This window comes from Neolamprologus brichardi, unplaced genomic scaffold, assembly GCF_056152115.1.
Source record: "Neolamprologus brichardi isolate AB-2024 unplaced genomic scaffold, ASM5615211v1 NODE_ptg000063l+_length_572389_cov_1, whole genome shotgun sequence".
Taxonomy (NCBI): Eukaryota; Metazoa; Chordata; class Actinopteri; order Cichliformes; family Cichlidae; genus Neolamprologus; species Neolamprologus brichardi.
This window is the reverse complement of record NW_028270054.1, coordinates 22,691-37,007: the sequence shown is the minus strand read 5'-3', so window position 1 is coordinate 37,007 and position 14,317 is coordinate 22,691. Positions and strand designations below refer to the sequence as shown.

At 40.1% G+C, this 14,317-nt stretch overlaps 1 protein-coding gene across 4 annotated transcripts in view; it reads right to left on the bottom strand.

The window, feature by feature from the left end:
- LOC148095642 (axonemal central pair apparatus protein HYDIN-like) overlaps nucleotides 1-14,317 on the bottom strand; it is a 38,960-nt gene that overhangs the window by 2,066 nt on the left and 22,577 nt on the right. For all 4 annotated transcript variants that reach the window (XM_087837052.1, XM_087837051.1, XM_087837050.1 and 1 more), the window contains exons 52-65: nucleotides 14,088-14,295; nucleotides 13,761-13,982; nucleotides 11,544-11,713; nucleotides 10,122-10,320; nucleotides 9,264-9,416; nucleotides 9,012-9,182; nucleotides 8,685-8,794; nucleotides 8,331-8,553; nucleotides 7,387-7,596; nucleotides 7,102-7,265; nucleotides 1,303-1,453; nucleotides 992-1,222; nucleotides 637-861; nucleotides 139-420 (exon numbers count right to left, since the gene is read on the bottom strand). In XM_087837052.1, coding sequence (XP_087693178.1) covers nucleotides 139-420; nucleotides 637-861; nucleotides 992-1,222; nucleotides 1,303-1,453; nucleotides 7,102-7,265; nucleotides 7,387-7,596; nucleotides 8,331-8,553; nucleotides 8,685-8,794; nucleotides 9,012-9,182; nucleotides 9,264-9,416; nucleotides 10,122-10,320; nucleotides 11,544-11,713; nucleotides 13,761-13,982; nucleotides 14,088-14,295 — 2,719 coding nt within the window. The remainder of the gene's footprint in view (nucleotides 1-138; nucleotides 421-636; nucleotides 862-991; nucleotides 1,223-1,302; nucleotides 1,454-7,101; nucleotides 7,266-7,386; nucleotides 7,597-8,330; nucleotides 8,554-8,684; nucleotides 8,795-9,011; nucleotides 9,183-9,263; nucleotides 9,417-10,121; nucleotides 10,321-11,543; nucleotides 11,714-13,760; nucleotides 13,983-14,087; nucleotides 14,296-14,317) is intronic.

The following is a 14,317-nucleotide window of genomic DNA, read 5'->3' as shown; positions in this document are numbered from 1 at the left end:
TGACTTTTTTTGATGTATTTGAATTGGTATGTTGGAAATCACTTAATGTTATGTCAATAAGACATTTTTAGCTTTACGCCACTGCTTGGTCTGGTTTTATCACTGTGCCCATTTTCACAAATTCTACTTGGTCTTTACCAGAAAAGAGAAAGCTGTGGTTTGCAGGAACACATTCTTGAAGGGGATGATGATGTTCCCACCGGCTTTAATGCTGAACGGGCCCTGAGACTGGGGGGGCAAGCATAACCCATGTAAGGGAAATATGTATTCTCCACCAACTCCTGAAGACAGGCTGAGCTGGCCTTTCACTTCTCCCAGCTGAGAAGGCTCAAAACAGACGTCCACGCTGGCCTCTGAGCCCACGTGGAAACCCGGAATTACACTCACACTCTTGTCCACGATAAAGTCTGGGTAATCAGTCTAGAGGAGAGAGACAACACGAGAAAATTTCTGTTTAAAACTGACAGAAAGATACAGACACTGAGTTGTGTGTTGAAAAATTATAAAGAATACATAAAAAGGTGTCTTAAGAAGTGATGAAGGCTGACACTGAATGCATATAAAGTCATCCTAGCATGAATGTATACAAAGACAGAAGAGGACTATTTCTTCTTCTTTGTTTTGTTTTGTTTTTACCTTACAGAAGTACGTGGTTTTGAAACGGGCATAGTTGATAAACTTTACAGTGATGATGTGGCTACGGCCCAGTAAAGCGTTAAAGTGCACAGTTTTCTCTGGTGCCGGAGGCAGAGCTCTGAGAAGCAGATCATAGTGGAAGTGGCCCAGCTCACTGCTGAACAAAGTTAGCCGTGCTGTAGACTCGCCTGCTTGCAGAGGCTTGTACTCGAAAGGCAAAACACCCTAAAAGGAAAGGCAGACATTCACAGACAGTGCCAATAAGAGTTTGTTTATGGAAACACAGTTAGGGGTTTTGTTTGTTTGTTTGTTTGTTTGTTTTCCAAGTATGATGGAAGACGTATTCAGTATTCACCTTGGACTGGCCTGGCACCATGTGCTGAGGTGGGACAATGATATCACGGCTTTTACACTCAGTGGTGAGGCAGGAAGCTGTGGTCAGGGGGTTCTCTACTTGAACGGTGGCTGAGGCCGCCCGGCGAACTGATGTCACTAACTCTATGGTGGACAGGACTCCTGGAGACGTGGCTTTGAAGGTAACTAGGTAGAACAAGTACTCACCTGTCTCATGGTGACGGAATGTCACCTGAAGAAAAAGATCAACGGATGTCATGATGGGTAACAAATGTCAGTTCAGATCTGGAAATGTGTAATGTTTGATCAAACCTTGGTGTTAAACTGTCCCTCTGTATATGTAAAGAAAGACATTTCATAGTCCCTGTTAGCATGGGCGGGGACATCGATGAACTTGATGCCCCTGAGGGACACTGTAGCATCTGGTTTATCAGGCTTCACTATCTCTAGCTGCACAAGGAACCTGAGAACACAGATGAGAACATTCATGACATGACTGAGATCATTCCCTCCACTTTTTATTAAAGTGCTAGCATATTTAAATTTTCTATTTCCACTTCACCCAGCTACAGTTTTTATCTCTGGGTCAGTTTAGGCAGCATACACATATTTAAAAAAAAAAAAAGCTGGTAAAGACAGTGGTATATTTTGCTGCTAAATATTTAATAACAGATTTATAACATTGGCAACATGCAATTTAAAGTAGGAGAAAAAAACATATTATTTTTTTACACTTGAATGTGTCAGTTACTGCTGCAGAGATTTAGGAGACGTTTCTGCACTCGTGTCACTTTATTTGGAAATCCAGACAAAGATGTGATAAAAACTTATACCAAGCCACCTGGGACCTCCAAACTAAAGGAGACACACAATATCTGCAGCAACAAAACTTAAATTTCAATTTTTGGCATTAGGTTCTTTTCAACATTCTGTGGCTTCTGTGGCAGGAATTTCAACAAATATGGCTGAAGAAAAAAGAGAATGCAAGGATGATGCTGCTGAATTTGGACCTTATCCTGACAGTAATCATGCCTCGAGAAGTTTTAATAGCAGCCCATTTCTTATTTTGATGTTTTGTATTTGTTTGTTAGTTTGAAGCGGTTGTTTGTGGTTGTTCTGATCAATGCAATTACATTATTAACCTGCAAAAACACATTTTTCCTTAATAAAGTTTTATTACACATAAATAAACAATATTTGGTGGTGCCATTAACAAACTTCTCCTGTTAGTAAATTAGCTGAATATCATCTCTTGACCTTGTGCTAACCTTGCTGATTCAGCATGTCATATTAAAATGAACTGACTGTGCCTGTGCCTAGAAAACAGTGCAACTTCCCCATAAATATTCAATTCAATTCAATTCAATTTTATTTATATAGCGCCAAATCACAACAAAAGTCGCCTCAAGGCGCTTCATAGATACAGAGAAAAACCCAACAATCATATGACCCCCTATGAGCAAGCACTTTGGCGACAGTGGGAAGGAAAAACTCCCTTTTAACAGGAAGAAACCTCCGGCAGAACCAGGCTCAGGGAGGGGCGGCCATCTGCTGCGACCGGTTGGGGTGAGAGAAGGAAGACAGGATGAAAGACATGCTGTGGAAGAGAGACAGAGATTAATAACAGATATGATTCAATACAGAGAGGTCTATTAACACATAGTGAGTGAGAAAGGTGACTGGAAAGGAAAAACTCAATGCATCATGGGAATCCCCCGGCAGCCTACATCTATTGCAGCATAACTAAGGGAGGATTCAGGGTCACCTGGTCCAGCCCTAACTATATGCCTTAGCAAAAAGGAAAGTTTTAAGCCTAATCTTAAAAGTAGAGATAGTGTCTGTCTCCCGAATCCAAACTGGAAGCTGGTTCCACAGAAGAGGGGCCTGAAAACTGAAGGCTCTCCCTCCCATTCTACTTTTAAATACTCTAGGAACAACAAGTAGGCCTGCAGAGCGGGAGCGAAGTGCTCTAATAGGGTGATATGGTACTACAAGGTCATTAAGATAAGATGGGGCCTGATTATTTAAGACCTTGTATGTGAGGAGCAGGATTTTGAATTCAATTCTGGATTTAACAGGAAGCCAATGAAGGGAAGCCAAAACAGGAGAAATATGTTCTCTCTTTCTAGTCCCTGTCAGTACTCTTGCTGCAGCATTTTGGATTAACTGAAGGCTTTTCAGTGAGTTTTTTGGACATCCTGATAATAATGAATTGCAGTAGTCCAGCCTGGAAGTAATAAATGCATGAACTAGTTTTTCAGCGTCACTCTGAGACAGGATATTTCTAATTTTAGAGATGTTGCGCAAATGGAAGAACGCAGTCTTACATATTTGTTTAATATGTGCGTTGAAGGACATATCCTGGTCAAAAATGACTCCAAGGTTCCTCACAGTGTTACTGGAGGCCAAGGTAATGCCATCCAGAGTAAGAATCTGGTTAGATACCATATTTCTAAGCTTTTCAGCGCCGAGTACAATGACCTCAGTTTTATCTGAGTTAAGAAGCAGAAAGTTAGTGGCCATCCAAGTCTTTATGTCTTTAAGACATTCCTGCAGTTTAACTAATTGGTGTGTGTTATCTGGCTTCATGGACAGATAGAGCTGGGTGTCATCTGCATAGCAGTGAAAATGTATGCTATGTCTTCTAATGATGCTGCCTAGGGGAAGCATGTATAATGTAAACAGAATTGGTCCTAGCACTGAACCCTGTGGAACTCCATAATTAACCTCAGTGTGTGAAGAGGTCTCTCCATTTACATGCACAAATTGGAGTCTATTAGATAGATATGATACAAACCACTGCAGTGCAATACCTGTAATACCTACAGCATGTTCTAATCGCTCTAACAGGATATTATGGTCAACAGTATCGAATGCTGCACTAAGGTCAAGAAGGACAAGCACAGAGATGAGTCCACTGTCAGAGGCCATAAGAAGATCATTTGTAACCTTCACTAAAGCTGTTTCTGTGCTGTGATGAACTCTGAAACCTGACTGAAACTCTTCAAATAAACCATTCCTCTGCAGATGATCTGTTAGCTGTTTGACAACTACTCTTGCAAGGATTTTTGATATGAAAGGAAGGTTGGAGATTGGCCTATAATTAGCTAAGACTGCTGGGTCTAGAGATGGCTTTTTGAGTAAAGGTTTAACTGCAGCCACCTTGAAGGCCTGTGGTACATAGCCGATTATTAGAGATAGGTTGATCATATATAAGATCGAAGAATTAATCAATGGCAGGACTTCTTTGAGCAGTTTTGTAGGAATGGGGTCTAAAAGACACGTTGATGGTTTGGAGGAAGTAATTATTGAAGTTAACTCAGAAAGATCGATTGGAAAAAAAGAGTCTAACTTAACATCAATGGAACTAAGAGTAGCTGTAGATAATATTACATCTGTGGGATGATTATTGGTAATTTTTTCTCTAATGATAAAAATTTTATTTGTGAAGAAGTTCATGAAGTCATCACTAGTTAACGTTAAAGGGATGGTTGGCTCAAAAGAGCTCTGACTTTTTGTCAGCCTGGCTACAGTGCTGAAGAGAAACCTGGGGTTGTTCTTATTTTCTTCAATCAGTGATGAGTAGTAAGCTGTTCTGGCTTTGCGGAGGGCTTTCTTATAAAGCAACAAACTATTTCTCCAGGCTAAATGATGATCCTCTAAATTTGTGACACGCCATTTCCTCTCCAGATTACGAGTCATCTGCTTTAGGGTACGTGTTTGAGAATTATACCACGGGGTCAGGTACTTCTGATTAGAGACCTTAGTTTTCACTGGAGCTACAGTATCCAGAGTCGTACGTAGTGAGGAGGTGAAATTATTAACAAGATAATCGACCTCTGTTGGGGTAGCGTTCAGAAAGCTGCTCTGCTCTGTGTTGGTACAGGGCATTGACGATGATAACAGTGGCTGGATTATATTCTTAAACTTAGTTACAGCGCTTTCAGAAAGACATCTACTTTGATAAAGTCCACTCTCCACTGCTGCGTAATCAATTATTGTAAATGTAAATTTTATCAAGAAATGATCAGACAGGAGAGGGTTTTCAGGAAACACTGTTAAATGTTCAGTTTCTATGCCGTATGTTAAAACAAGATCTAGAGTGTGATTAAAGTGGTGGGTGGGTTCTTTTACATTTTGAGAGAAACCAATTGAGTCTAACAACAGATTAAATGCCATGTTGAGGCTGTCATTTTTAGCATCAACATGGATGTTAAAATCACCCACAATAATTATTTTATCTGAGCTCAGAACTAAATTAGATATAAAGTCTGAGAAATCAGACAGAAACTCTGTGTAAGGCCCAGGTGGACGATAGATGATAACAAGTAAGACTGGTTTCTGAGTTTCACAGCTGGGGTGGACAATGCTAAGCATCAGGCTTTCAAATGAATTAAAAGTCTGTCTTGGTCTTTCATTAATTAATAGACTGGTGTGAAAAATTGCAGCCACACCGCCCCCTCGACCTGTGCTTCGAGATTTCTGGTAGTTAGAATGACTCGGGGGTGTTGATTCATTTAAACTAACATAATCATCCTGCTGCAACCAGGTTTCTGTAAGGCAGAGTAAATCAATTTGTTGATCAATTATTAAGTCATGTACTAACAGAGACTTGGAGGAGAGAGACCTAATATTTAATAATCCACATTTCACTGTTTTACTCTTTGGTTCAGATGTGGATACTGTATTGTTCTTTCTTTGTAAATGTTTAAGTTGTTTGTTGCTGGTATTTAGTTTGTTTTTTGTCTTTTTGGAAGCAGACACAGTCTCTATGGAGATGGGTTTTTGGGGGGGGTAGCAGGAGGAGAAAAGCTGCAGAGAGGCGTGTAAGACTGCAACTCTGCTTCCTGGTCCCAACTCTGGATAGTCATGTTTTGAGGGGTAAATAAATAAATTTGTCGATATTTCTAGAAATGAGAGCTGCTCCATCCAAAGTGGGATGGATGCCATCTCTCCTAACAAGACCAGGTTTCCTCCAGAAGGTTTGCCAATTATCTATGAAGCCCACATCGTTTCTGGGACACCACTCAGACAGCCAGCAATTTAAGGAGAACATGCGGCTAAACATGTCACTCCTGGTCTGATTGGGGAGGGGACCAGAGAAAACTACAGAGTCCGACATTGTTTTGGCAAAGTTGCACACCGATTCAATATTGATTTTAGTGACCTCCGATTGGCGTAACCGGGTGTCATTACTGCCGACGTGAATTATGATTTTATTGAATTTACGTTTACCCTTAGCCAGCAGTTTTAAATTTCCTTCAATGTCGCCTGCTCTGGCCCCTGGAAGACAATTGACTATGGTTGCCGGTGTCTCTAGCTTCACATGTCTGAGAACAGAATCACCAATTACCAGAGTTTGACCCCCGGCGGGTGTGTCGCCGAGTGGGGAAAAACGGTTAGACACATGAACGGGTTGGTGGTGTACCTGGGGCTTCTGTTTAGGACTACGCTTCCTCCTCACCGTTACCCAGCCGTCTTTCCCCAGCTGCTTGGGATTTGCCGGGGAACAGCTAGCGGGGCCTACGCTATCTTCGGCTGCACCAGCTACAGGGGCCTGGCTAGCTAAGGGTGAGAGCAGGGTGCAAAGCCGAGTCTCCAGATCAGTAATCCTGGCCTCCAGAGCTGCAAATATGCTACATTTGTTACAGATATCATTACTGCTAAAGGAGGCCGAGGAGTAACTAAACATCTGACACAATGAGCAAGAAAGTGCAGAAGGGACAGGTGAAGTAGCCATGGTGCTAACGGGTCGGCTACGAGCTAAACTAGCGAAACAGTACAGAGACAGTGAGTGAATACTTTGGCTATAAATTAGGTAGTGAGTACACAGAAAGTGTGCTTCGGATGAAACACGTGAAGATTATTATACTGTGAAAAAAAAAAGAATGTATTTAAAAGTTGTTAATTAAACTGCTAAGCAAATAAGCTACTCAGAAACACCACTGTGTTTGAGCAGGAACAGGAAGCGATACTATACCACAGAGCGAGCGAACACCAAGTGACAGCGCCACCGACAGGAAAGCTCAAGGTTGAAGCTCAAGGTGGAAATATAACCACACCTTTCAGTGTTTTTACCCTGATTAGTAAATGTGGTCTTAAGTGTTTTACCGCTGTTGTCTAGAGAGCCAGTTGTGCACAGGGAGCAGCACGGTGTGGCTAGTTTTTGCCGGCAGCTCGTGCACAATAGTGTCCTCTGCTTTAGGAGGATCAGCAGTTCCCTGCAAGGAGTACAGCATGCCTGTCCCATCGGGAAAAGCAAAAAAGACTGATCCCTGAGGCAAAAGGAAGGAGAAATGTGCAATTTTCAGGGATTAAATCCATTTAATCAATCAATCGTATCTACATACATTTCATAATTAACTCAGTGCCACTAAAATGGCACTGCTCCTCTACCTGATGTTTTTTTCCAGAAGTAGTCATGGTCATAGGTCGGTAGGTGATTGTGAATGCCATGTTCTGGTGGGGCTCAAAGTTCACAGAGAGTGCAGCACTCCAGTGCTCACCCTCAATGACAGGTGCGATGCTGCAACACTGGTTTGTGGGGTTGAGCACAGACAGGGTCTGAGTGTGAGAGCCACGAACTGGGCAAACAAAATTCACCACCTGCACACAGAGAGATGGCAGCAACAGTTCAGTGACAGATGGCTCAAAGGCGCTGACATTACAAAGAACAGATGATGTGTGAAGTTTAAACTTCTGATGTCAAAACATAATCTTCCCACATCTGAGCTACATCTGCTGATATGATAATTTAATTCCTGTGTTATGGTAAAAAAGTGTTACAGAGCTAATTGAAGCCAAGTAATATTTTTTAAAAACTACAACTAGAGTTGACCTCTAACCGTTCCTACAATCTGAAACACTCACAGTCATCTTTACTATTGTGCCATCATCTGGTTTCAATTAGTTCATTTACATATTAGTATTTTATTCTTAATAGATATGATGTAGCCAATGCTGAATTTATTGACTGGTTACTGGAAACACTGTCCCATGTGAGTGAGCAGATTTGTATTAGAAACCTGAAACTATGCCATGCCATGTGGTTATTTAAAATAATTAAATGGAAACAGAATTGCATCGTTAGTTCACTGAATACATACAGCACTGCTGCTCTGCATGTGAATATACATGTAAGTCAGTGGTTTTTAAAAGTACATACATACATGCATCATGTAAATATGACACATTCTCATCCTCACTGGTCGTCAAAAGCATTCAGTTAACCTGAAATAGCTCTTAATAAGTAACTATCCAATGATCAATCAGATGATTTTTTTGTTTGTTTACTATGTTACTCAACATTGTATTTGTCTGAAAAGGTGCTTCAGTCAAACCTCTCTGCTGGTGGAGGTGGCGATGCAGGAGCCAGTGACAGTAAAGGTGATGGGTGAGGAGGAACCCTCCACAAAGCAGGACAGATTCTCATATCTTGTGTCGTTACGCAGCTCCACAGGGGCAAACGTCACTTGAAAGGAAACTCCCATCCCTGGGTTGATAAATCCTTTTAATGGCACAATGGACAACTCTGCAGGAAAATCCTCTGTTTTCCAGTTAAACCTGTAAGAAGGTGGATTGAAAAGTAAAAAGCAAATAGGAGGATATAATCCTGTGCACGTGACACCTGATTGCAATAACACAATACTGTGTGTCTGTGTGGAGATTTGTTTGCTGGTAGCGTCTAACCTTACCTGGCACTACTGTCGCCAGTGTTCGTCATGACAATCTTCTTCTTGACCTGGCAGTGCTGGACCACAGCTCCAAAGGAAAGCCAGTCCTGGTCCAGCTGAACTTCAACACCCTGGTAGTTTTTTGTGAATTATGTTAACGGTAATCGTTGTTATAAGATCATAGCATTCTGTTTAATTCATATTAGTAATACAGTCTATATTCAGAACTTTTTTAAAGGAAGTCTGAAGAAAAGGTTTGTTAAAATGTGACAATTTACTCCTAGAAGCTGATGCTGATCAAGACACACAAAGAAACAGATTATCTGTTTCACAGTGAAATTTATGTACCTGGCAAGAGCCTTGGATGGTCAGCAGGGGTTGGATCAAGCCTAAACACTTTGCCTGCAGCTCAGCAATGAAGGGACGAATGCGCTGATGAGGTGAGAAATGGATCTGAACATTACATGACCCGCCACTAGACTTCAGCTTCAGCTCACCTTCTGGACTGAAACACAGATCCTGGGAGAGAGGGTGACATGAAATGCTGCTCGAGTGGACTGCTGTTTATGCATATCTTGCCTGTGTTGTCTGTCTGCATACCTTTTGATCAATTGGTGTATCTGTGCTGAGCATTAGGGTGCAAGAAAGGTCGATACTGCTGCGGTTTACTAGAACCACCTGTTTTTTGATCTTCTGTCCCAGTTTCAGAGGTCCCAATTTCACCTTCTTCTGCCTTGGATGCTCAACTTCCAGCTACAAAAAGTCAAGATATGATATTAAAAACATACTGATTTTGATACATTTAATGGTCAAATTATGAAGCCAGTGGACATCAGAGCATCTTTACATTGGATCCAGGTTTTTGAAAATCTGATATCAATAAAATTATTAAATATGTAGCTTGATTTTTATAAATCTTACATGTGTTCAAGTTGCTTTTTTCAAACACATAATACTGTTAAATGCTATATTGATATAAGCCTATATTAGATCTAAAAGATGCCTTTTAGTCCATCCATAACCACTGTGAGGTGGGTATTCAATCTATGTTCTAGGTGTAGGCTGACAAGCTGCTCCTGGAGGTACCCAGGTACAAGAGAAAGCTCAGAAGGGACAGGGTGCTTCTCTATTGCTGCTCCTAATCTGTGGAACAATCTGTCCCAGCACATTGGAGAGGCCTCTTCACTGTCCACTTTTAAAACCCATTTTTACTCCTTGGCTTATGACACAGTCTGACCCTGATTTTATTGTTTTAATCTAATGTGCTTATTTTATTGTATTAAATGTAATTCTAATTATCATTTTATACTCTTTTATTATTATTTTTTGCTCTTTGTGCTAATTTTATTATTTTAAATATCATTTTAATTATTATCTATTTTTTTTATGACGAAATTGTATTTTGACGAAAAACCTAAATATAGTTGTTGAGTCCACCACATGCACAGTGATTCTCACCTTCATCTCGATGCCCTGCCCCAGTATCTCCACCTGTTTTGTGACACAGCTGTTTAAGATGAAGGTGAGCTTCTCGTGATACTGACATGGCTCACGAGGATAAAAGGTGAATGGTATCTCTTTTACACCACCAGGTGACAAAATATCTGCATGGAAGTCCATCTCCAAGAAAGCAGTGTTCTTGAACTGGCACTGGATGCTGAGGAGCAGAAGACGGGAATCTAATTTTAGACTCTCAAAATCTCATTTATTCTGATTATAGTAACAACTGAGTGGTGGAGAGAAACAGAACTGAGGCATCCTGCTGAAAGCACAAGATTTGAAGGATCAGATTCTGTGAGTCAAATTTTTGTTTATCTACACAGCAACGTGCTGTTCTCAGAGTTACCTGACACAAAAAAAACAAAAATCTGAATGATACTAGAGCCTGAGTGATATTGGTGGCGTCACTATCAGCGATATTAGCGATATGCTAGTATTTGTATTTGGGACGAATGATAAACACAAATTAAAAAGTAAAGAAGAGGCAGGAGAAACATCCTTCTACGATGTTCTGAGTGTTGATTTTGCAAAGTTTGTCAAACAGAAATAAACTATGCAACATCAAAATCTGCAGTTTCCCAGTGGGAACATATAAACTGAACAAATACAACAACTGGCTGATTCGAGCAGAATGTAAATGAGTAATCCATGGTTAGCTGCAGCAGTTAAAAAAAAGTGTATTTTTAAACTGCGACACTGAAAAAATGCTGAATAAAAATTCGAAATTGAATTAAAAGCAATTTATCAATCAGGCTCTAAATGATCCTCTTGTTTCTGGACCGTCTGTGTGATGTTACTTCCTGTTGTAGGAAGCCTGGGACAAGATTATGTGACAGTGAGCTGCAACCACCATGAAGAGCTGACACAGTCATTAAGTTACTGTAATCAACTGTAAAGTATTTTGAATGTGCACATGTTTGAGTGTAACTGATATTGTCATGCACTGTTGCTGCCCTATATGAAAAGAATTAAAGATCTGCTTCATGCAAAGTTACAGCAGTGTCTCCCTCTTCTTCCCACGCATCATGCAGAGTTGGCCAGGACAGGACCAGCCAACGACCCAGATAAGAGTAAAACCAGTAACATCTTTTGAATGTTTGAAGAACCTTGAATCCTAGAAAAACTGGAATTCAAACTACGACAACTGTTTAACATTAAGTTACCATAAATCCAGAAAACTAGTTTAGAGATAAGAAATATCAAATGTCAGTTACCTTACATTTTAAAATAAATCTGTTCTGCTTTGATGATATTTGCAGCAAAACATTATGTGTTAATATAATATTAATATTACATATTATATTATATTAATAAATATGAGAACTCTAATCCAATAATTCATAAAAAAATCATGCTTATGGTTCTGAGACTTAAACACACCTGATGTCCCTTTTGCCGTTGTTCCTTAACACTAGGGTCTGAGTTGCCGGTTCCATACCAGGACAGTACAAGAAGCACTTCCCGAAGTTAAGCTTGGTAGAGGAGAATTCGAGACTGGGTGATACAGCCTTGCCTTTTATATCAAAGGCAAATGTAGGCCCACGTTTCACCTGATGAGATGAATCAAGAAGAGATTTACATCAGAAAGGGAAATGCCCAGAAAGCAAAATTCAATAATTATTATCTTTCACACCTACACTCAAAAAAATAATTCATTGGATGAACGTAATTTTATCTTGCCACTTATATTCCATCTAAACAAATCATGTTATATTAATCCATCTTGATTGTGTTGTGTCAACACGATATATGTGTGTAGGTTTAACATAATATTAACATTAACATTTAATTAATTTGACTTTTGTTCAATCAACATGTTCGCACCACATTAGTCTAATTAAATTTATTTAAATCCATCTTATATTGTTTAAACACTTTGGCACATCAAAAATCAGTCCTGTTACATGAACTAGTAAAATATTTGTTTGTTACACCAATGATAATCTTGTTGAATGAATGAAATGTAATTTATGTCTGTAGTACATGTTGTATTCATATTAAGTAATGTTCAACAAAAAAAATCAATGGATTTACAGCAACTTCCAATCCACCCATCTTCTTATCTTTATCTGGGCTGCGGAAATGATAGGGCAAGAGAGACAGGGTACATCCTGGACAGGTCGCCAGTCTATCATACAGAGACAAACAATCATTTGCACTTTAACACCTTTGGGTAATTTAGAATAACCAGCTATCCTTACAACTGCATGACTTTTAACTGTGGAGGAACGCAGAGAGAGGTACGCAGAGAGAACGCACTGAAAAAGTCGCCACATTGTGGATTTGAACCCAGGATCTTCTTGCTCTGAGGCAACAGCACGAACCACCATGGCAGACGTAACAAAAGTAGGAAAGCTATGCTTGATGATGCTTTATGTTGTTGTCCTTGACAAGTTAAACCATAAGAAATAGTAACAGCATACACGTGGTGCGGTTGTCTGCCTCTTGTAACCCCACTGATTTTCCTGTGGTTTGACATCTAATGTGATCTTGTGAATTTCGTGAGTCGACTCACAAAAATGAAATTGGGTGGTTGTTACATGCATAAGATCCAAACTTGTAATTTGAACTAAATAATTCCTAGTAAGAGTGGTTAGTTGCCTGGATCCAGCCACTCTTACTGGATTGTATCATGTCATCTCAACAAGAACAAATTAAGTTGCTGAATTTCATGCAGATGCTACATGATTTAGTTACGTTCACCATAGAAACATGGAATTATTTAGTTCAAATTACAAGTTTGGATCTTATGCATGTAACAACCACCCAATTTCATTTTTTTGAGTGTAGGGCTGGGCCATATCATACCATTCACGGTAATACCGGTATAATGTTAGGCAATGATAAGAAAATAAAATGTCGCGACAGAATATGGGTAAAACGCGCATGCGCAGTGCCTTTGTCTTCATACGCACATGGCAGAAAAAGCATGGCGGCGACGGAGAATGAGAAGGCGAAAGAGAATCGTCGAATGAAACAGATGAACCAGAATTGGTTTGTAAAAATAGTGCAACTTCAGTGGTGTGGAACTGGTTTGGCTTTCATCCATCAGATACACACCAAAGCACATTTTCTGGTAGGGCATGCAAGCGGACCGTCTTTCGGAAAATAAGTCGCTCTTAAAATCCTTTGATTGTCTGAAAAATGGACAGTGTTCCTTATAATCCTGTGTGCCTTATGTATTCTGGTTGTGCTCACAGATCTCAAACCAATTTTATGTGGTACACGGCGCTCGAAAATCTGTCAAAAAATGTTTTAGTACGACCTTGATAAGCTACAAAGCCACATTATACATGGTTATGCTCAGGATATGTCAGCCCATTTCCACTGGAAATGCCTTTTGGTTAAACTGTCAGCAAGGAAACAAAAAAAACATCACACAATACTCAGATAGACAGACTTAGTTCTAAAAGATGATCTATTTTTATGGTATAACAATAACTGCTAATGAAAATGATAACTTCAGCCAAACTGCCTACATGTACATGAGCTTGTCTTAAAAGAGAACTACAAGCATGATGTTTTCCTTTAGACTTAAAAGCCTCGCTGATCCTTTAAAGCATGTTACCTCTATAAAAATCCACACCAGCCTATTACCTTGATATTTAGTTTGACGTCTTTGAGGTTGCAAATGCACTGGGGGAAAAAACACAGTGAAGACTGCAGCTGCTTCCCAGCATCGATGGCAGCATTTTGTGTTTTTGTGACTAAGTGCTGTTGCAGTGCTTTGGGACCCATTAGTTCAAAGTTCACTTCCAGGATGAATCTTGACAGATTGGACACCAGAAAAGTAAAAGTGGATTGCTCTGAAATCCCCACCTGTACAGACAGACACACAGGAAGCTCTAAGTTCTCATGTAAAGGAAGGTGACTGTACATATATACATATGAATATTTTTGTCTGTATCATCAAACTGTGTTGACCTCCCCAAAGTCCAGAGTTTCTTCTTGGTTGGGGGCAATCATTTTGAGGCCCCCCTCTGGCTTCTCAACTTGTACAGAAGTGCTCAGGGTGAAACAATCAGCCTTAATGATCAGTGTGAGTGGCTCTGACTTCTTCTTCACCCTCAGAACCACTTTGAAACTCACATAACCTTCACAGGAAGGTGTGAACGACACCAATAACGGCAACCTGCACAAAACAGTTTACAATT